The sequence below is a fragment of the Neofelis nebulosa genome, chromosome X (genome assembly GCF_028018385.1).
Source record: "Neofelis nebulosa isolate mNeoNeb1 chromosome X, mNeoNeb1.pri, whole genome shotgun sequence".
NCBI classification, from domain to species: domain Eukaryota; kingdom Metazoa; phylum Chordata; class Mammalia; order Carnivora; family Felidae; genus Neofelis; species Neofelis nebulosa.
The window spans coordinates 26,331,108-26,349,872 of NC_080800.1; the positions used below are offsets into that span (position 1 = coordinate 26,331,108).

Here is an 18,765-nt window from a genome sequence, read left to right on the forward strand (position 1 = left end):
AGATACATGTTATACACCTGAAACGAATGTAATGTGCTAGGTCACTTATATCTTAATTTTTAAAAAGCAGGCATCAGGCTAGATAGGGCCAGTGAGTCGTGTTTTGCCTGTGTGGCTAGAAGAATTGGGTAGAGCAATGAGGTGTTGCTACCGTTCTAATGTTTGCATTGACAGAATGGGCTATCCTGAGGCCCTAGGACATACAACCTTGCTGGGAGGACACAGAAGACCCCTGCCTGGCTCCAGAAGGGTCAAGGGAAGAATGGAGAAAAAGATGGGGGGCGTGTGGAATTCCCATTCCTAACTTCTTTTGAAGCTTAGTACCACCAAGAAAATCATACAGAGCAAAGTGAAAGGAATTGTCTTAGTATTCACAGCGTGAACGTCGCGGGCCTGGCTGGCTCAGTCAGTGGATCACGTGACTCTTGATTTCACGGTTGTTAGTTCAAGCCCCACATTGGGTAGAAAGGTTACTTAAAAATAAGATCTCTTTTTTAAAAAATAACGATGTGCTCTTTTCCATTTGGAACACTTCGTCTTCACTAATAAAACTAGGAGGTGAGAGTGGCTGTTTCATGACTGTTGCTAAGTAATCCTTAAAAAAAAACACAATTTGCCATTTGCTACTGTTTGAATGTTTACAAAGAGTTATAAATTTTAAATGATAGGCTGTAAAAAAACAGAGAAAAGAAGTAGAAACATATTTTCAAAACTGTTTCAACTGGTCTTTCTACCCATATACAGCACCCTTCTGAGGTCCATTTCTCTCAAGAAAAAAAAACTTGGAGGAATTAATTGGGTTAACAAACAATAACTCTTTACCCTGAAACCTTTGCATTTTTGTTTTAACGTGGTGGATGTTCTTTGGCTGGGCTCCTTTTTCATCTCATCTACTCTTTAAGTGAATCATACATTTACTTTTTGGATCTTTTTTTTTATGTTTTTATTTATTTTCTTTTTTTTTTTTTTTTTTTTTTTTTTTTTTTTTTTAAAGAGAAGATTCTTTTTTTTTCAACATTTTTTTATTTATTTTTGGGACAGAGAGAGACAGAGCATGAATGGGGGAGGGGCAGAGAGAGAGGGAGACACAGAATCGGAAGCAGGCTCCAGGCTCCGAGCCATCAGCCCAGAGCCTGACGCGGGGCTCGAACTCACGGACCGCGAGATCGTGACCTGGCTGAAGTCGGCTGCTTTAACCGACTGCGCCACCCAGGCGCCCCGTATGTTTTTATTTATTTTCGAAGGAGAGAGAGAGAGAGACACAGCATGAGCGGGGGAGGGGCAGAAAGAGGGGGAGACACAGAATCCAAGCAGGCTCCAGGCTCCGAGCCGTCGCACAGAGCCCGACGCGGGGCTGAAACTCACAAACCGCAAGGTCATGACCTGAGCCGAAGTTCGAGGCTTAACTGACTGAGCCACCCAGGCGCCCGTGGATCATTTTTATTTGTGCTTTGTTGCTATACGACCTTTGCTTTGCAATGAGTCTTTCTGGATGCTCTTCCCACATGCCTTCATTACGTGCAATAGTAAGGGATTTCCTTTGAATTCACACTTGACCTCTGTCCAACCTTGCTTTTTTTAGCTCTGGACTCCCCTTCACCCCCACCTCCTGCACATTCTCAGAATGAATGAAGGAAGTGTTGCTCTCATTCGGAGGAGTCGAGAAGGAGGGCCGCAACCTTCTCTCTATGGATTGACGTTGCTGTACTGAGAAATACGGAGACTAGGGGTGCTAATTTCACCCGATACCAGCTGTAATAGGCAGTTAATGACTATGTCCTTGGCTTTGGAGGTCTCCAGATTCTTCTCTCTGGACACTTGGAGACTAATTTGATCCACACTTGTCATGATGAGTTCAGACGCCAGAATCTGGGTGGGAGAACTGTCATGAAACTCAATGTCCATAATGTACTGCTTGTATAATTCTACAAGCTTCTGCTCCAAGTATTCGTTCAGCACTGCGTTAGAAACTGGCTTCTGCATTTGCAGGCTGCTTTTCTCCTTGACGCTGGTTATTCTCCAGTACGACGAATACCTCTGGATAGGTTTCTGGGGAAAGTCGCTGGGCTGAGTGGGAATGGAATCCTCCATGGGCAGAGGAATCTCCGATGATTTCAGCAAAGGGCCATAGTCAAAACTGCTCTCAGGGGGGAAATCCGTCGTCACTGAATTAATAGCCATCACCTGGTCACCTGCAATATGTAAGTCATTGTAATTCTTGCAAATACTCTTACAGGAAGGTGGAACCAAGTAGGTCTCTCTGCTCGAGTCTCTACATATTTCCACTGCAGCCAAGCTGGGGCTTTCAAACACAGGGTTGGGGTTTGTCTGCAGCATTATGGTTCTCTGCTTTCCACTGTGTTGGCTCTCTCGCGCGTGCACTGAGGACATAAACTTGTCTGAGGATTTGCAGCTCACGTACAGACTTCGGACTTGAGTCTCATCCACAGAGTGATAGGAATGAGTAGCAGATTTTGTCTCTTCTTCCTCCTCAGCCATCTGCTCATTATAAGATGAACAGCTCCAGTGGATGTCCTTCTGGTAGGCAAGTCCGCTGAGATACCCTTCTGACAGCATCCTGGAAAGAGAGTTGATAAGTAACGACGGGGAAAATGAAGATTGGAATTGTAAAAAAAAAAAAAAAAAAAAAAAAAAAAAAAAAGGTAGTTGACAGATGAAAAATGACAATAAAGGAAGTGATTCATTCATCCACCACACCATTAATAATTAGGTGCCTGCTGTGTGCCAGAACTATGGCATATGCTAGAGATCAAAAGATGAGTAGGACATAGTCCCGCCTTTCAAGAAGGTTCTACCAGGCGACAACAACTGGGGGACAAACAATGTCACTGAGAACTGTAACAGGGATGGGCACCATGGAAGTCCAGAAAGGGGCCCCTAACACAGCCTGGGGCAAAGGCAGAGAAGTCAAAGGATGTGTCCTAGAGAAGGTGGCCTTTTAGCTAAATGGTGAAAACTAAGTGGGAGTTTCAGCCCCACACAGAGTTCAAAGAATATGGTGGCATAGCCTGTTCACCATATACCAAGATGCTGAATATAAGCAGAAAGGGCTGGGAAAGAGATTGGATTTGGGGCTTGGAGCGCCTTGGGAGTCAGAGGTGGCGGAGTTTGCCTTCTGCCCCAGAGAAAATGGAGAATGAGAAGCTGCAAAGCGGGGAAGCGGCTAGTGCGTTGTAGGGAAAACGTTGAGAAACTTGTGGCACCTTCTGTTGAAAAGGGCTGTGTCTTGCTCCTCTTTGTATTTATCCCTGGGAGCTAGCACAATTGTTTGCATTTTTGTAGCGACTTAAAAGATATTGGTGAACTTCAATTAAATAATGGACAGCACTGGCAGATAGGAAAATAATTCCCTACCAACCCGTCACGAAGGACCGGGGAGCCTCCCCCACCTTTGCAGGCCGGGATAAGTTTCTTGCTCTCTCCCACCTGCTTCTCACCATACCATATCCTAGAAACGTCTGTCCCCAGCCGATCTGTCTACCTCTCCCCTAGTTACCAGGGAGCTTTCCTGACCTCGGGCTTTGGCTACACCCGCCTCCCCTCCCCACGCTCCACGGTTGTCCCTGGAGTCTGGAGTGGCTAGAACAGGCTGGAAACTGGCAGCTGCATTTGCTAAAAAAGGAACGCTGTGGCATTTTGAGCCTGAAATTGAAAAGTGAAATTAGGAAATAATTGTATCTTAACAGAGGGACCTATTTTTACATTTTACTGTCTTATGTAGTCAGAGTCATTTCCCAAGGGAATTTTTAATTGTGTCAGGGTAATATTATAAAAAGTATATGATTAAGAAAATTAGTATAATTGTTTTAATTTTATAAAGGTCGTACCTTCAGTGTTTATTTTCCCTTTTGGAACTACCTGGAGATCTATTCAGTAAATATATCAATTAAATGGTTACTATATTCTACCCAGTGTTAGATACCACAAAGATACAAAGTTAAAGGTTTCCCACAAATCTGTGAGGTAATTCTTATATGCTAGACATAATTATAAGAAAAAAGAAAATGTTTCCTGAAGAAGCTTTCTAAGTGTAGTTCTGCCTTCAAACTGAACATCAAGATGAAAAGGCAAATCTTACATACATGAGAAGCAGATAATTTTCAGGGCAAAAGAGTGTATCCTAAAGGCTTAACAGTGATAGTTAGCGACTCGACGGCAGCTGGGGACTTCAACCTTCAAGGTCTCAGAACATCATTGTGGAAAACCAGAGTACTCCTGAAATCATTGTTGTACTATATGCTAACTAATTTGGATGTAAATTTTAAAAAATAAAATAAAAAAAAATTTTTTTAATTAAAAAAAATTTCCAAAAAAAAAAGCAACATAACTCTCTACTTTCGAGTTCATGAACAAGCTCCTGGAGCTCTGGGAAGAATTCAGTTTTAGAAAAATCGCTTTTGGGACAACATGGCTTGAGCTTTTCAACTTGAGAACCCAGAGCCCCCAAAGGATTCAGGGCACGGTATTTATGCATCAACAGCAGGCTAGTGGATATAATCCCCCATGGATTAAAGTGGTATGGCTCCAGGTAGGTTTGGGAAGAGACGAGCTCTGTGCCCTACCTCCCACATAGGATCTGGGGAAGCAGAGAATCTGAGGAAATTCTGTCCTGTTCAGTATGGCGTGGGAGAAGGAGGAGAGCCAGCCACGTCGATTGCTGGAGTGGACAGGCCTGCGGTGGCCTCCTCACGTCTGCTCACGAACCGGCATGCCACCCAGAGCCTCCAAACCTGGAGAAGACCAAGATTCGGGGTGGGAAGATTGCAGACACATCTATAGACTATTCACCAGAGACTACTGAATGATAAGTTTCCATGGATGCCAGTATGACTGCCTGTTGACAACCAAACATGGCCGCACTTCCATATCCATCACTGACCCTATAGCTCTATGCGAACAAGCTAGAATTTACAGGGGAACCCAAGGAGGAGGGAGCCCTGAAGTGACTAAAGAAATCCTGATTGGCAGTGATCACTCAGGAGACTGTGAGCTCAAAAGCAAGATCAAATTGAGGTAGAGGAAAGCAAAGATCTCCAGGAAAATACAGGAAGTAAGGCCTATCTATGTATTTTTTTTCTTTTTCCCCAAACTTTAATAAAACAACAGTAAATTATTTATTTGAAACGTTAATATTCAGAAGAAAAGTGAGAACAGAAGAGACAAGCTCAATAACGTTTCAGAAGCTGGAAAGAAGGAAGCCAAAGGTTAATGTCTTTGGAGACCTGAGAAAACTGATTCTTACAAGAACCATGGAAAATTCCAAGAACCAGTCTTGTTGAAATTCCCCTACATGTTCAGGAGTTGGTGGTCCCATGTACCTTTTGGGAATAGGGTTCTCTAACTCATTCCCTATAACCAGGTGACCGTCTCCCCTTCTCAACCCCAAAGGAAAAGTTGAAATATATTCTCTGAAGAATAAAATACAGAGTCTTGGGAGTATGGGATACCAACTGAGGGTAGAATTACCCAATAATAGAGTCCGTGAACGTATGCATGTTGGATTGTGAGATCCATGACCTCCCCTCTTAGCTTCCAGAATGCTGGCACAGGGGCATCCACGTTCTAGGCGGGATTTGGAGAAGGCTGTTCCGGGGCAACTGGACTAGTCTGAGGAGAAGAGCAGTTGACCCCAGAGGATCCACAACTAAATGTGGCATCCAGACCACCCTCATTCAAGTTCACAATCACAAGAGCCCACTGAGCCTTTTGGATCTCCATTCTTAACTGTGGGTAGAATGTTGAAATATCCAAAGAAAGCTCTGAATGAGAGAGACAGAAACAGCCACTTAGAGGAGTGAATTCTGGGTGGGGGGAGCATGAACTACTGTCAATAATCTCAAGGGGAAAGGTTAGTAACATTACAATCTTTAAAATTAGGATGCCAGGGGCGCCTGGGTGGCTCCGTCGGTTAAGCGGCCGACTTCGGCTCAGGTCATGATCTCGCGGTCCGTGAGTTCGAGCCCCGCGTCGGGCTCTGTGCTGACAGCTCAGAGCCTGGAGCCTGTTTCAGATTCTGTGTCTCCCTCTCTCTGACCCTCCCCCGCTCATGCTCTGTCTCTCTCTGTCTCAAAAATAAATAAACGTTAAAAAAAAAAATTTAAAAATAAATAAATAAATAAATAAATAAAATTAGGATGCTATAAAAAAACATTCTGAACCTCTTACAAGTTAAAAATGTTAGGGAATTTTAAAACTCAGTAGAAAGATTGAAAGACAAAGTTGAGGCAAACTCCCATTTTCAAAGAAGAACAAAAATACAAGATGAAAAATAGTAGAGACAAAATTAGAAAACCAGTCCAGGAGATTCATTATCTGAGCACTAGAAGGCTCACAAGGAAAAGAAGAGTGAAATTTACACAATTAAAGAGTATTTTCCACAACGAAAGGATGTGAGTCTACAAAATACTGGATAAATACCCATTTTCCCTATACTTCCCTTCTTGTTATTGTAAAACGAACACTTGGGAAAAAGAGAAAACACTCTATGTTTCCAGAGAGAAAAAAGAAGAAAAAAACCCAAGACCCAGAATGTTTAGACTTCTCCACAGCAACATGAGAAGCAAGAAGATTAAGTAACAACATCTAAAAAGTTTTGAAAGAGGGTTGCCTGGGTGGCTCAGTTGGTTAAGCGTCTGACTCTTGGTTTCACCTCAGGTCATGATCTCACGGTTTCGTGAGTTCGAGCCCCACATTGGGCTCTGTGCTGGCATCGTGGAACCCGCTTGGGATTCTCTCTCTCACTCTCTCTCTCTCTCTCTCTCTCTGCCTCTCCCCAGCTCATGCTGTCTCTGTCTCTCTCAAAAATAAATAAATTTTTAAGAATCATTTAAAAGTTTTGAATGAAATTTGTATTCAATCTAGAATCTCATGACCAAATTATCAATCGAGTAGATGGATAAAATAGAGATTTTTTTTTAAGTTTATTTATTTTTGAGGAGGAGCACAAGCAGGAAAGGGGCAGAGAGAGAGAGTGAGAGAGAGAGAGAATCCCAAGCAAGCTCCACATTGTGAGCAGAGCCTGACGCCGGGCTTGGTCTCGCGAACCGTGAGATCATGACCTGAGCTGAGATCAAGAGTCAGATACTCAACTGACTGAGACACCCAGGCGTCCCAAAATAATAGAGACTTTTTTTTTAAGTACAAGTCTCAAATAGCTCATCTCCCAGACACCTTTCTCAGGAAGTCAGTGGAAGGTGTGCTCCGCTGAAAGGAGTAAGTGAATCAGTGAACAGGGAGCCCTCAGAGTGGGATAGCCTGAGCCCTTCTACCAAACCCTGCAGTGTAAAGGGCCCCACTCTGTCCCCCCTTGAGTATGCCCATCCCAACGTGGTATGGTGCTCTAGAGGCCAACGTGAGGAAGCCCAACCAGCTGTCATGGAACTCCGGACCTCAGAATTGTCCGCTCACATTGCCCAGGGACAGCCTGAAAGTTGGCACAGGCTTTTCTCCTAATCTGTTAAGACTCATGCCAACTTAGGGACTGGGCGCACACACACGCCCAGACCCAGCAGGTGATGAAGGGGTAGCTTTTTGTTGGGGCCATGCGCTGAGGTCAGAAGTCGGGGCTGAGGGCGAGGGGTATCCAGGACTAGGAAGAGAAGATGGAAGGAAGAGAAGTGCTCCGGACTGAGGCCCCCCTGTGTTTTGTCCTAGGTTCAGGATGTGCCAGCGTCCTGCCCGGGAGGAAAGTGGAAGGACAGTGTGGCATGAAAGCTGCATAACGGGTCAAAAGGCCAGCAGCCAGGTTGGAACAGACCCGAAGGCTTCTGGATGGGAAGGTGAAATCGAAGACAACTTGGTAAGTCTGAGCACCATGAAGTAAGACTTATATAATTGGCTGTGGACTTGGGGGTGAATTAGGAAGGTGTCAGCACCTGAAAAATCTGGACCCGTGCTGTCCAGTAGAACTTTCGGAAACGACGGAATGATCTCTGTCTATGCTGTCCAGAATGTTAACCGGTAGCCAGTTACTGAGTGGTAGCTGGGTGTTTGAAATATAGCTACTGAAACTGAATTTCAGTTTTATTTCAGTTAATTCAGGGGGTGCCTGAGCGGCCCTGGAAGTTAAGCGTCCAACTCTTAGTTTCGGCTTAGGTCACGATCTCATGGTTCGTGTGGGTTCGGGGGCCACGTCGGGCTCTGTAGTGGCAGTTCGGTGCCTGCTTGGGATTCTCTCTTTCTCCTCTCTCTGCCCCTCCTGACATGTCCTCTCTCATTCTCTCTCTCCCTCAAAATGAATAAACTTAAAAAAAATAAATTAATTTAAAATGCCGCGTGGCGCTCTCTTGGACAGTACAGGCTTAGAAGATAGTGAAGTTGATAACAAGACTTTAAAATACTGAAGACAGGCAAGTCGAATTGAAATTTAAAGAAGACCACTGTCATTCGGTGTCACGGCAATAATTCTAGAGCAGCATCTGATTCATTCATCCCTGTACTCCTTTCAAGGACTGTTGGAGAGGAAGTAGCAAAAAAAAAAAAAAAATCAGGGGCGTAAACTTTTAACTATTTGGTAATGACATGGGACCCTCACCTGAGACACTTTTTGTTTAGTTATTTTGAAACTAAGATTATGTGCAACTTCCTTTTAATATTTCCATCGCTGTTGGGGGGAAGTCTAGAACCCCTGTGTGAATGGTTCAAGGAAATTTTTTAAAGCTATTTTTGTTTGAATAGTGTGGTTTCTTGGGTCATCTCTGAGGTGGTGAAGGCAGCATCTAACCTAGGTTTCTCTGGCAATATGTCCAATATGAAAACCGAGAGCCCCTTATGACTAGTAAGTGAGCCAAATGGAGCTAGTCTGAGTGACATTTTCATTTAATTTAAATTGCCACATGGGGCCACCATATCCGCCCACGCAAATCCAGGCAATTATAAACTCCAACTCAAAATTTAAGAAAAAGTGGTGAAAGAAACAGAGTGTGGTTTTACTACATGGCTGAGGTGGACATAATATAGAAAGCAGTGAAAATTGACCTAACCAAATTTGAGATAGAGTCACAGGATGACAACAAATCGGGCGACAAAGATAGTACTCTATCACGTATTGGGGCGCCTGGGCGGCTCGATCGGTTGAGCGTCCGACTTGGGCTCAGGTCACGATCTCGCGGTCTGTGGGTTCGAGCCCCGTGTCGGGCTGTGTGCGGATAGCTCGGAGCCTGGAGCCTGCTTCCCATTCTGTGTCTCCCTCTCTCTCTCTGCTCCTCCCCCGCTCATGCTCTGTCTCTGTCTCTCTCTCTCTCTCTCTCTCTCTCTCTCTCTCTGTCAAAAATAAATAAACATTTCAAAAAAAATTAAAATACTCTATCACGTACAATAATGAGATATCAATAAAAATTGTCTTAGGCATCGGCCTATGTGTCCAGACTGGGCGGCCCGTACGTGTAGTCAGAGGGGCACTGACTTAGCCTGTACTTGGTAGGCTAAGGTTGCATGTTCTTGGTAGAAGTGAGGGGGGTTAAAAAAAAAAAAAACTAAATCATTATCTGGTTAGTGACAAGTCAACAAATAAAGTCCCGAACTGAAAAATCCAGAAGTTGGAATACAAGCATACTACTTAAAAAGAAATGGAGGTAAATACTAAATAATTCGTAAAAAGGAGATAAAAGGAGTTGCTTTTGGAAAAGAGGTCCAGGGATTTCTGTTCTTAGGATCATTTGACCCCGGTTATGTTCCTGTGTAACTTGGGTTAGTTTCTTAATTAAAATAAAAACTAAATACAGATATTTTTAAAGTCACAAAGAGGGTGGGGAAAGACACTGGCCCTTCCTGCACAGCTGAGTTTAATGTCCATCAACTGATGAATGGATAAAGAAATTGTGGTTTATATACACAATGGAATACTACGTGGCAATGAGAAAAAATGAAATATGGCCTTTTGTAGCAACGTGGATGGAACTGGAGAGTGTGATGCTAAGTGAAATAAGCCATACAGAGAAAGACGGATACCATATGGTTTCACTCTTATGTGGATCCTGAGAAACGTAACAGAAACCCATGGGGGAGGGGAAGGGAAAAAAAAAAAAAAAGAGGTTAGAGTGGGAGAGAGCCAAAGCATAAGAGACTGTTAAAAACTGAGAACAAACTGAGGGTTGATGGGGGGTGGGAGGGAGGGGAGAGTGGGTGATGGGTATTGAGGAGGGCACCTTTTGGGATGAGCACTGGGTGTTGTATGGAAACAAATTTGACAGTAAATTTCATATATTAAAAAATAAATAAATAAATAAATAAATAAAAAGATACAACACATCCTGAGGGTGAAGAAGAGAGAGAAAAAAAAATCACTGTGTAAAATGTCAACTTTTATTTGGTCCTAAAGAACAATAAGGATTTGGGGGGGGGGGGGCTGGGTGGTTCAGTCACTTGAGCGTCTGGTTCCTGATTTCGGCTCAGGTCATGATCCCAGGGTCGTGGGATCGAGCCTGGCCTTGGGCTCCACGTGGAGCGTGGAGTCTGCTTAGGTTCCTTTCTCTCTCTGCTTCTGCCCCTCTGCCCCGCTCACTCTCTCTCTAAAACAACAACAACAACAACAAAAAAGAACAAGAAAGATCTGAAGAGGCATGAGAAAAGGGAAAAGTCACTGCAGAGAGAGAAGTCCACAAAAGCGCAGAGACCTGTGTGATTCTCGTGTCGTCAGTAACAGACGCCAATCTAGGTGGGATGCAAGCATTATTTCTCCAAGTCACGGTCACTTAAGGCTTTTGCTAAAATTTCACAGCCACTCTTTATTAGCCTTGTTCCCATTCAGCCCTACCCCAAGTCTCCCACTATTTATCCTATTTCTTCTCAGGCCAAATGATCAGCGCGACTGGAGTCCTCTTGCATTTTATGTGGCTGATGTTTATGAGTAGTCCAGATAATCTCCTTCATAGCAATGAAGGAGGAGGGTCTAGGATTTCGTTTGGAATAATGGGCCCTTTGCACTGTTTGTCATCATCCGAGAGCTTTGTCGATAGCTTGATTCTGATGGAACGGGAATGCTAGTGTTCTGATGTGTGGGGCCCAAGGCAGACCAGTAGGGCAGAAAGTGGTAAGTCCAGTGATGAAAAAGCAGAAAATATGCCCTAATTTCTAGAGAGGGATGCACTCCTGGCTAAAGGAAAAGACTCGTCCGGTGGAGGAGGTAAGTGGGGACACGCAAGGCTGAAGACACGCAGTGTACCCGGCGGGCCACGGCAAGCCCTGGCAGCTGATGCGATCTGTCAGTCGGGTGCTGGATTCATCCCCCCTTGAGGAGCCTGAGACAGGAACCCGGGAGGGAGGTAGCAAAAGAGGAAGAGGAGGAATGAACTTGAGAGACCGAGATCCCTGGACATGGAAATGAAGGAGAGAGAGGAACAAAAAGTGACTGAGTCTGGGCCTGCTGGGAAATGGCAGCAGCGCTGACCAAAATGAGGAGATCAGGAGAAAGGCTGGAAAGTGAGCTAATGGGTTCGGTTCGGTTCCTCTTGAGTCTCCCACGAGATGAACTTTCTGGGTGCAAGTGTCTAACGGTGCATTGGAGATTCAGGCGGGGAGCCCGTTGGAGAGACTCCTTACAACCAACAGTGAAATCGTCTTCCAAGTGTGCGCGTTAGAAATTTATATTGGGAGGGGAGCCTGGGCGGCTCAGTCGGTTAAGCGTCTGACTCTTGGATTTGGCTCAGGTCATGATCTCAGGGTTCGTGGGTTCGAGCCCCACATGGAGTTCCATGCCCAGCGTGGAGCCTACTTTAAAAGGGTCAAGTTTCATCATATCTTCAGACTAGTGCAAAAGAAAATTCTTGAATTAGTGGTCAGGAGACCAGAATTCTGGTTCTGACCTTGTCATTAGCTACGGTTTTAGTCTTATTAATGACAAGTCAATAAAATAGCTCACATTACTAGTGGCTACAACCCACAAAGTATCCTAAGTGCTTTTTATGTACTACATCACTGGATCCCCACAGAGACTCCAAGATATAGATAGTATTATTATGCTCATTATATAGAGGTCAAAATTAAGTAACATGTCCAAAACCACCAGACGTTCAAACGTTGGCAGTCAGAAAATGAGCCCACACTCACATGTTGCTTCACATCACAGAGACTCAACTTCTGATCTGCAGATGAATCATGTACGATTCAATTATCGGTAGAGTCCCCTCAAGGTTGAATATTGCATGAGTTTATAAGTATATATTAAGAGAGTGTAAGCGAGCGTTGCTCGGAATCAAAAATCAGTTTCTGAAAATTAGCAGCAGAGGGCAGCAGAGAGCATGCTAAAATAGCTTTTGAAAGCCTGCTCTCAAGCTAGGCAATGTGTGAAATTTATCAACAAAAATTAAACTTACGTTAACTCATTTAATATTCATAAAACCCTTTAATGTACCATTAGAGTGAAAACAATACTGCGTATCGTGACATCCTAAAATTTAAAAATAGAGAAATAAAGAATGTCATTTGAGTTGATTTTGGTGGTTAGCATTTAAAAAAATGTCACTGACTATTTGTGAAATTCTTATGACATTAATCTCTTCAAAGGTATTATGAAAGGTATACTCCAAACAAATGCTAAGCCATGTTTTATAGTAAATTTCATTTGAGACCCTGAAACTTAAGCCAATGGATTATTTTCACTGTTCCAAGATATTTTATCATTGAATTTTTGTTTCTCATCACAGAGAAGATAGATATATTTAGAAGTGCCCATAACTAGGTGTGAAGGAAAAGACATCCAAGGACTTTTGCAGATGAGATGTTCCAGGCAAATTTAGCCTACATTAATCATTACCAGAATAGGGGAATACCAAAATTAACCTTAGTTGCAAATTCACATCTTAGAAATATGTGCTAAAGTGCAGAACCTTGTTAAATAATTTACTTGCATTTCAGAAGAAACTGCAATATAAATTCTTCTTTCTGTGCTAGCATTTACATCGTTTCTCAGAACACTCTTGTTATACTCTGCACATGGAAATACTTTTAATTTGCACGCAAAGAAGACAAGCGTGAGTTCAAAGAGAAAACATAAAGAGGGGAGAACTTTACAACAGGAAACATTTGGAAAAACAGAAGTTAGGGATCAGGAAATTTTTTTTTATAAAGGGCCACATATTTATAACATTTTAAGTCTTGGCCATAGCTGCTCAACTCTGCATCATGGCAGGAAAGCAGCCATAGACCATATGTAAACAAATGGATGTGGCTGTGCTCCAATAAAACTTTATTTAGAAAAACAGGCAAGGGGCGCCTAGGTGGCTCAGTCGGTGGAGCGTCTGGCTTCGGCTCAGGTCACGATCTCACGGTCTGTGAGTTCGAGCCCCGCGTTGGGCTCTTTGCTGACAGCTCAGAGCCTGGAGCCTGCTTCGGATTCTGTGTCTCCCTCTCTCTCTGCCTCTCCCCCACTCATGCTCTGTCTCTCTCTGTCTCCGAAATAAATAAACGTTAAAAAGAAAAAGAAAAACAGGCAAAAGGCCAATTTGATTCATGAGCCATGGTTGCCGTGGTTTTGACCTAAGTCACTGGAGGGGCAGAGAGAGAGGGAAAGCGAATCCCAGGCAGGCTCTGGGCTCAATTCCACAGACTATGACCTCATGACCTGGGCCGAAATCAAGAATCAGACGCTTAACCATCTGAGCCACCCAGGGGCCCCTAAGCCCAATTTTTCAATAACACTGCATGTTCGCTTTTATCATCATTTGGATTTTCCTAATGAGGAAACTGAGGTTGAGGTTTGACAAATGACCTTCCCAAGGTCACAAAGAACTAAGTGCTGGAGGCAAGATTCAAGTCCAAATTTACGAACTCAAAGGACATGGTCTGTTCGTCAAATATATCACACTACTGCCTTGTTGAGAGCAGTTAACGTCAAGCAGTCGTGACAAGTAGTTAGTCCTTCCCAGAGAGGGGTATCCACCCTGACTCCAACAACCCTGACTCTGACTCTAACCAACAGCACTTGGGGGCACCTGGGTGGCTCTGTGGGTTGGGCATCTGACTCTTGACCTCTGCTCAGGTCATGATCTCAAAGTTTGTGAGTTCGAGCCCCACGCCGATCTCTGCACTGACAGCACAGAGCCTGCTCGCGACTCTCTGTCTCTCTGTCTCTCTGTCTCTCTCTCTCTCTCTCTCTCTGCATGCATGCTCTCAAAATAAATAAACTTTTTTAAAAAGAAAAAAAAGAGTACAGAATAACAACAGCAGTTAGGGACAAAGTGTTCCCAAAGTGTTCTGGGAACAGTAAAATACAGAAAGAAAAGCTCCAAGAAAGCCACCAACGCGTGCCCCAGAGTGGGCCCGAGGCACACAAATAATTCATCCTCTCTGGTCTTTTCATCTGTGTAAACATTTTCCCTAACCACTCGCCCTGCTGCAAGGTGGCATCATCCCGCCCTTAATTTTACAACCACAGAATAATTTAATATTACAGATACGCTATTTTTTTTTCATGTTTCAAGTTATTGAAGTTTTAGTTAGCACACAGCATAATATTCATTTCGGGGGTGTATAATTTAGTGATTCATCACGACAAAGAGACGCGCCACTTAAATATCAACATCACCCCATGACCTCCAGGAGAAAGTCCCCGTATGTTAGGCCCTCGTGCTACGTGGTCCTTATCTGTGTTCCCAGTTCTCCACACCTTCGCGCCCACCCCAAGCATTTGTGCATTTTTATTTCGTGTGTGTGTGTGTGTGTGTGTGTGTGTGTTTCTGTCCTGAGAGCCCTGCTTCCCTATCCAGGCCCTGTTTCACCACCCAGACCCTTCAAATCTCATTTATCAACATTTCAGAGCCCCTGGCCATCCATTCAGCATCCTTGTCCCGGAACTAGAGATTCTAGGTTATTTCTGTCCCTGCCCCCAAGATGTTTATCAGGATTGCATGGAATTTGAGCAAAATCATCTGTTACCTTAAATAAATCAGGGAAATGAGTCATTGGGATAGTCCTTTGAAAGAAGGAGTAAGTGGAAACAGCAAAAGGAAAGCAAGAAGTTTGGGGGTTGGTGGGAGGTTGGGGGGTTGGGGCTGATAGGGTGGCAGAACAGAATCGTCTCTGGACGGGCAGTTCGCACCCATGTGAACTAAGACATCTGAGGGACTGGGCTGAGACGGGTGCAGAGGAGACCTCCAGAGGCGCCTGAGTGGCTCGGTCACTTAAGCGTCCGACTTGATTTCGGCTCAGGTCACCATCTCACAGTTGATGAGATCGAGCCCCATGTTGGGCTCCACACTGACAGCGTAGAGCCTGCTTGGGATTCTGTCTCTCCCTCTCTCTCTCTCTCTCTCTGTCTCTCTCTCAAAATAAATAAACTTTAAAAAAAAAAAAAAAAAGATCTCCAGAGCCACGTGGAGGCAGCAGTTACAAGATGGTACAGGAACAGGCACATCTTAGGTCAGCAAATCAATTCTGAAACTGGACATTGAGGTTTTTATTGCTTTTTTACTATGCGTAATCACTCCATGTACCTCCGTGAGTGTTTTTCCTTAGGCCAGATGTGAAGGAGCCGAATTACTGCCTCACAGCTCTTGCAAATTTCCTTTCGAGTAGCTTGGGCCAGCTTATTCTCTGACCAGCAGGGTTTGAGATTAATTGTTGCACCGACATCCTTCAGCAGAGTATTACTGTTAATTTGCCGATCGGATGAGCAAATTTATTTTTGCCTCAAATTTGAGGATGAAGCACTGTCTTATTAGGATTATGTGTAGGTGACCTATCAGAGATGTTATTTTTTTAATACCCCCAAATCCTCAAAATACTCCGTTTCATCTCTTTGCCTGTTTTTCCTGTAATCTAAATCCTAGATCCCCTAATTCCAGCCCTTATTTTTTAAAGATCTTGATCTTTGAATCTTGTGAATAAACCGCCAAAAGGTTATCCCTGAAAAACTTGAATGTTCTTTTGTTTCGTCATCATCGGTAAATCTATCTTAGGCATTTGGTTTTCCAGCGAATGATACGAGAACTTTTTACCCAAATCAAAGTTTCTTCAGGAGAGATCTCCCCACATTAAAAAGCTCCCGTAGTTTGCTTACCGTTACCTTTGAAAGTACACATAGTTTAGAGCTAGAAATAAGCATTTACTTCATCATATACCTTGGTTTATATTCCTCTTATGTCCTCTTTGGACAAATGCTCTAAAGTATCTCTCATCCATATGTCAATTCGTGTTAACAAAAGAAATCATTGGGAGTCATCTCTTCTTTCAAATATGAAGTGATTCTTAACTTGTGCGGGTCTGATTTGATGGCTAAGATCATCAAGCCCAAAGGCCTCTGTTTTCCATATGAACCTCACCAAGTAAATAATTTTTTGTTCAGTTCTACTTCCGAGGGCTTTCTCTGGGTGTGTGAATTTTCTTATTTACAGAAACTGTAGATTTGGAGGCAGAAAATTTGTAAATATGTTTTTGTCTTAGTTTGGATTTTCTTCATGCTGGGTCTTGACATCTCACAAACGAAAAAGATTAAAGCCCATGATCACTTTTTTGAATTGACACAGAATGAGAGCAATCAAAAGATAAGTGATGCTGATAATGTTGACTGATGTTACATTTCTCTGGTGTTATGATTGCTAATCATTATTAATGAAATTATTTTGCGTCTATTAGCACTATCATTTACTTCGTTGTAGTCCCAGCAACAAAATGCCATACCGTGTACTTGACTGCATTCTAAATTTAGAAAATAAAATTGGGAAGAAAAATTTAAGTATGAATCATATCTGAAAGAGTAGTCTTGGTGTTACATTTCCTTAGCAGTGTAATTATGGGGAAGACTGCCCTTTCTCTTAGCATCCATGCTCAAGGATTTGGGGGTGACACATGTCCTAAAGTCACCAAGGGAACTGTGTACATATATATGTGTGCATGTGTATATATAGATGAAGAGAGAGCAAGAGAGTGAGAAGGTAAATATAGCAACATAGCTACAACCGATTAATCTACATGATGGAAGCATGGGTGTTCGTTGTCCTATTCTTTGCATTTTAATACAGGTTTTGAAACTTTGCAAAAGAAAAACTGGGAGGACCCATCCCCCCCACCCACCTTAAATTCCACATGTGAGTGAAATCACAGATATGTGTCTTGCTCTCGCTGACTAATTTCCGCTTAGCGTAATACCCTCCAGTTCCATCCATGTTATCTTATGTATCTGAGCTAATCATGAAGTATGTGATGTGTGATTAGAAACGGTTCAGTAGCTGGAGCGGACGTAGCTATTGAAACACCACTTTGATATGAGACTTAGCGCCCTTGCCTTTGTACATCCCCTGAATTACCGTTATAACGTGAACGTTTTCTACCCAAATTTCGAATACTCTCCACTCCGACGAGAAGCTTTTCAAGCCCAGAAACACACTGTTCTTACACTGACCTTTGCAGGAAATGTTCCAAAAATATCAGCACGACTATTCTGGCCAAGTCAGGTCCATACCGCAACACAGATGGATGTGCGCAAGAAGGAGTACGTTGGAACAGATGTAACGATAGTTCACACGAGAGCCCCCCTGTACGTGCCGCCTTCGATACCAACAGGGAGACTTCCCCCAAATGAGCCTGGTGGCAACTCAGAAAGTAACAGCCCTGGCTATCACGTTGGCTTTGAATGTGCCCTGCCGCACAGGAAAACTCTTAGCTCGAGCTCTCGGAATGAATCATCGAGAGTCAAAGCCAACTGGAGCTTACTGTCATTGTCCTCGTCTCTAGAACTCTATCACTGTATTCTAGAGATGTGCTGTCCCTGCAAAGTTCTGGTCAGGTTTTGAGGCCTGCTTTTCAAAACGTGGAAGCTGATTCTGTGCAGCAATTTGTGAACAAGCACCGTATCAATTACACAACAAACACGTGATCCGACCCGTCCAATTTGGGGGGTAAAAAAAAAAAACACACAACATTTCAGAACCGCCCAAAATGTGAACGCAAGGGGGGACGAGAAGGGAGCATTTGGCTTCATTTCTCCCGACTGTCGTCCACTCCCTCGAACGCTTGCTGAACCTCCCGCTCACCTGTGACTTGCTCAACTAGAAAAGCATCTGAGAGGCGATGGCATCTGGTCTCTGGTGGTAAACGACTCAACAAGTGAGAGGAGAGGTGACAGAAGGATTGGCAATTAGAGGGCCTGTTGCCTCATTTCTCTTACCTTCGCGAACCAATCTGCTCCTTTGGTCCGGAGGAAACAGCAAATGACCATATAGGGACAAGTAAGTCAGCTGTGCCTTTTCCAGAAATGTCCACCAGCCTTCCAAGAAACTAAGCTGCTCTTTGTACGGCCATTCTTCTTATAGCTGATCCCATGGAAAGAGTTGTTTTTGCTTGAGTCTGATTTGTGCTCAAGAACAGTGGGAAGTCCCAGGAAGCGGGGAGGCAGTAACTGACAAACCCACATCGAGCCACAGAATGGTGTTTCTTCCCCTTTTTCAAAAAATGAAACCTATCTATGAAACTGTCTCTTGTTAAAATAGTTGATTGCTACACTTTATAGAAGAACCCTATCCACATAAATATACTCTAACAGTAAATTCTCTGGGATCCCTTCACCAAAAGAGAGCCAGAGTCCAATGGGATTTAAAAAAAAAGTCTGTCTTGTCACTGAGCTCGCTGAGTGACTACTTTTTAAGAAGTATTCTCAGGTTTGTACTCAGAATTTTAAAAAATGCTAACGAAAACCGTTTTCCCTCACAAATTAACCAAAGTAAAAAATGATAAAATACACCCAGTGGGCAAGGTTGTAGGGAGACAGGCACTCTCCTGCGTTAGTGATGAGATTATAGACATTTTTAGAGG

General features: G+C 43.5%; 1 protein-coding gene across 1 annotated transcript; it reads right to left on the reverse strand.

The window, feature by feature from the left end:
* Positions 1 to 1,221: 1,221 nt before the first annotated feature.
* TASL (TLR adaptor interacting with endolysosomal SLC15A4) lies at positions 1,222 to 18,328 on the reverse strand. Its single transcript, XM_058712950.1, has 2 exons — positions 18,122 to 18,328; positions 1,222 to 2,578 (listed from the first exon to the last, which is right to left on the reverse strand). The coding sequence occupies exon 2, from the start codon at positions 2,575 to 2,577 to the stop codon at positions 1,687 to 1,689; it is 891 nt and encodes a 296-aa protein (XP_058568933.1). The 5' UTR covers position 2,578; positions 18,122 to 18,328; the 3' UTR covers positions 1,222 to 1,686.
* Positions 18,329 to 18,765: the final 437 nt, after the last annotated feature.

Coding starts and splice junctions, on each gene's coding strand:
- TASL (XM_058712950.1), bottom strand. CDS start 2,577: ATGCTGTCAGAAGGGTATCTCAGCGGACTTGCCTACCAGAAGGACATC.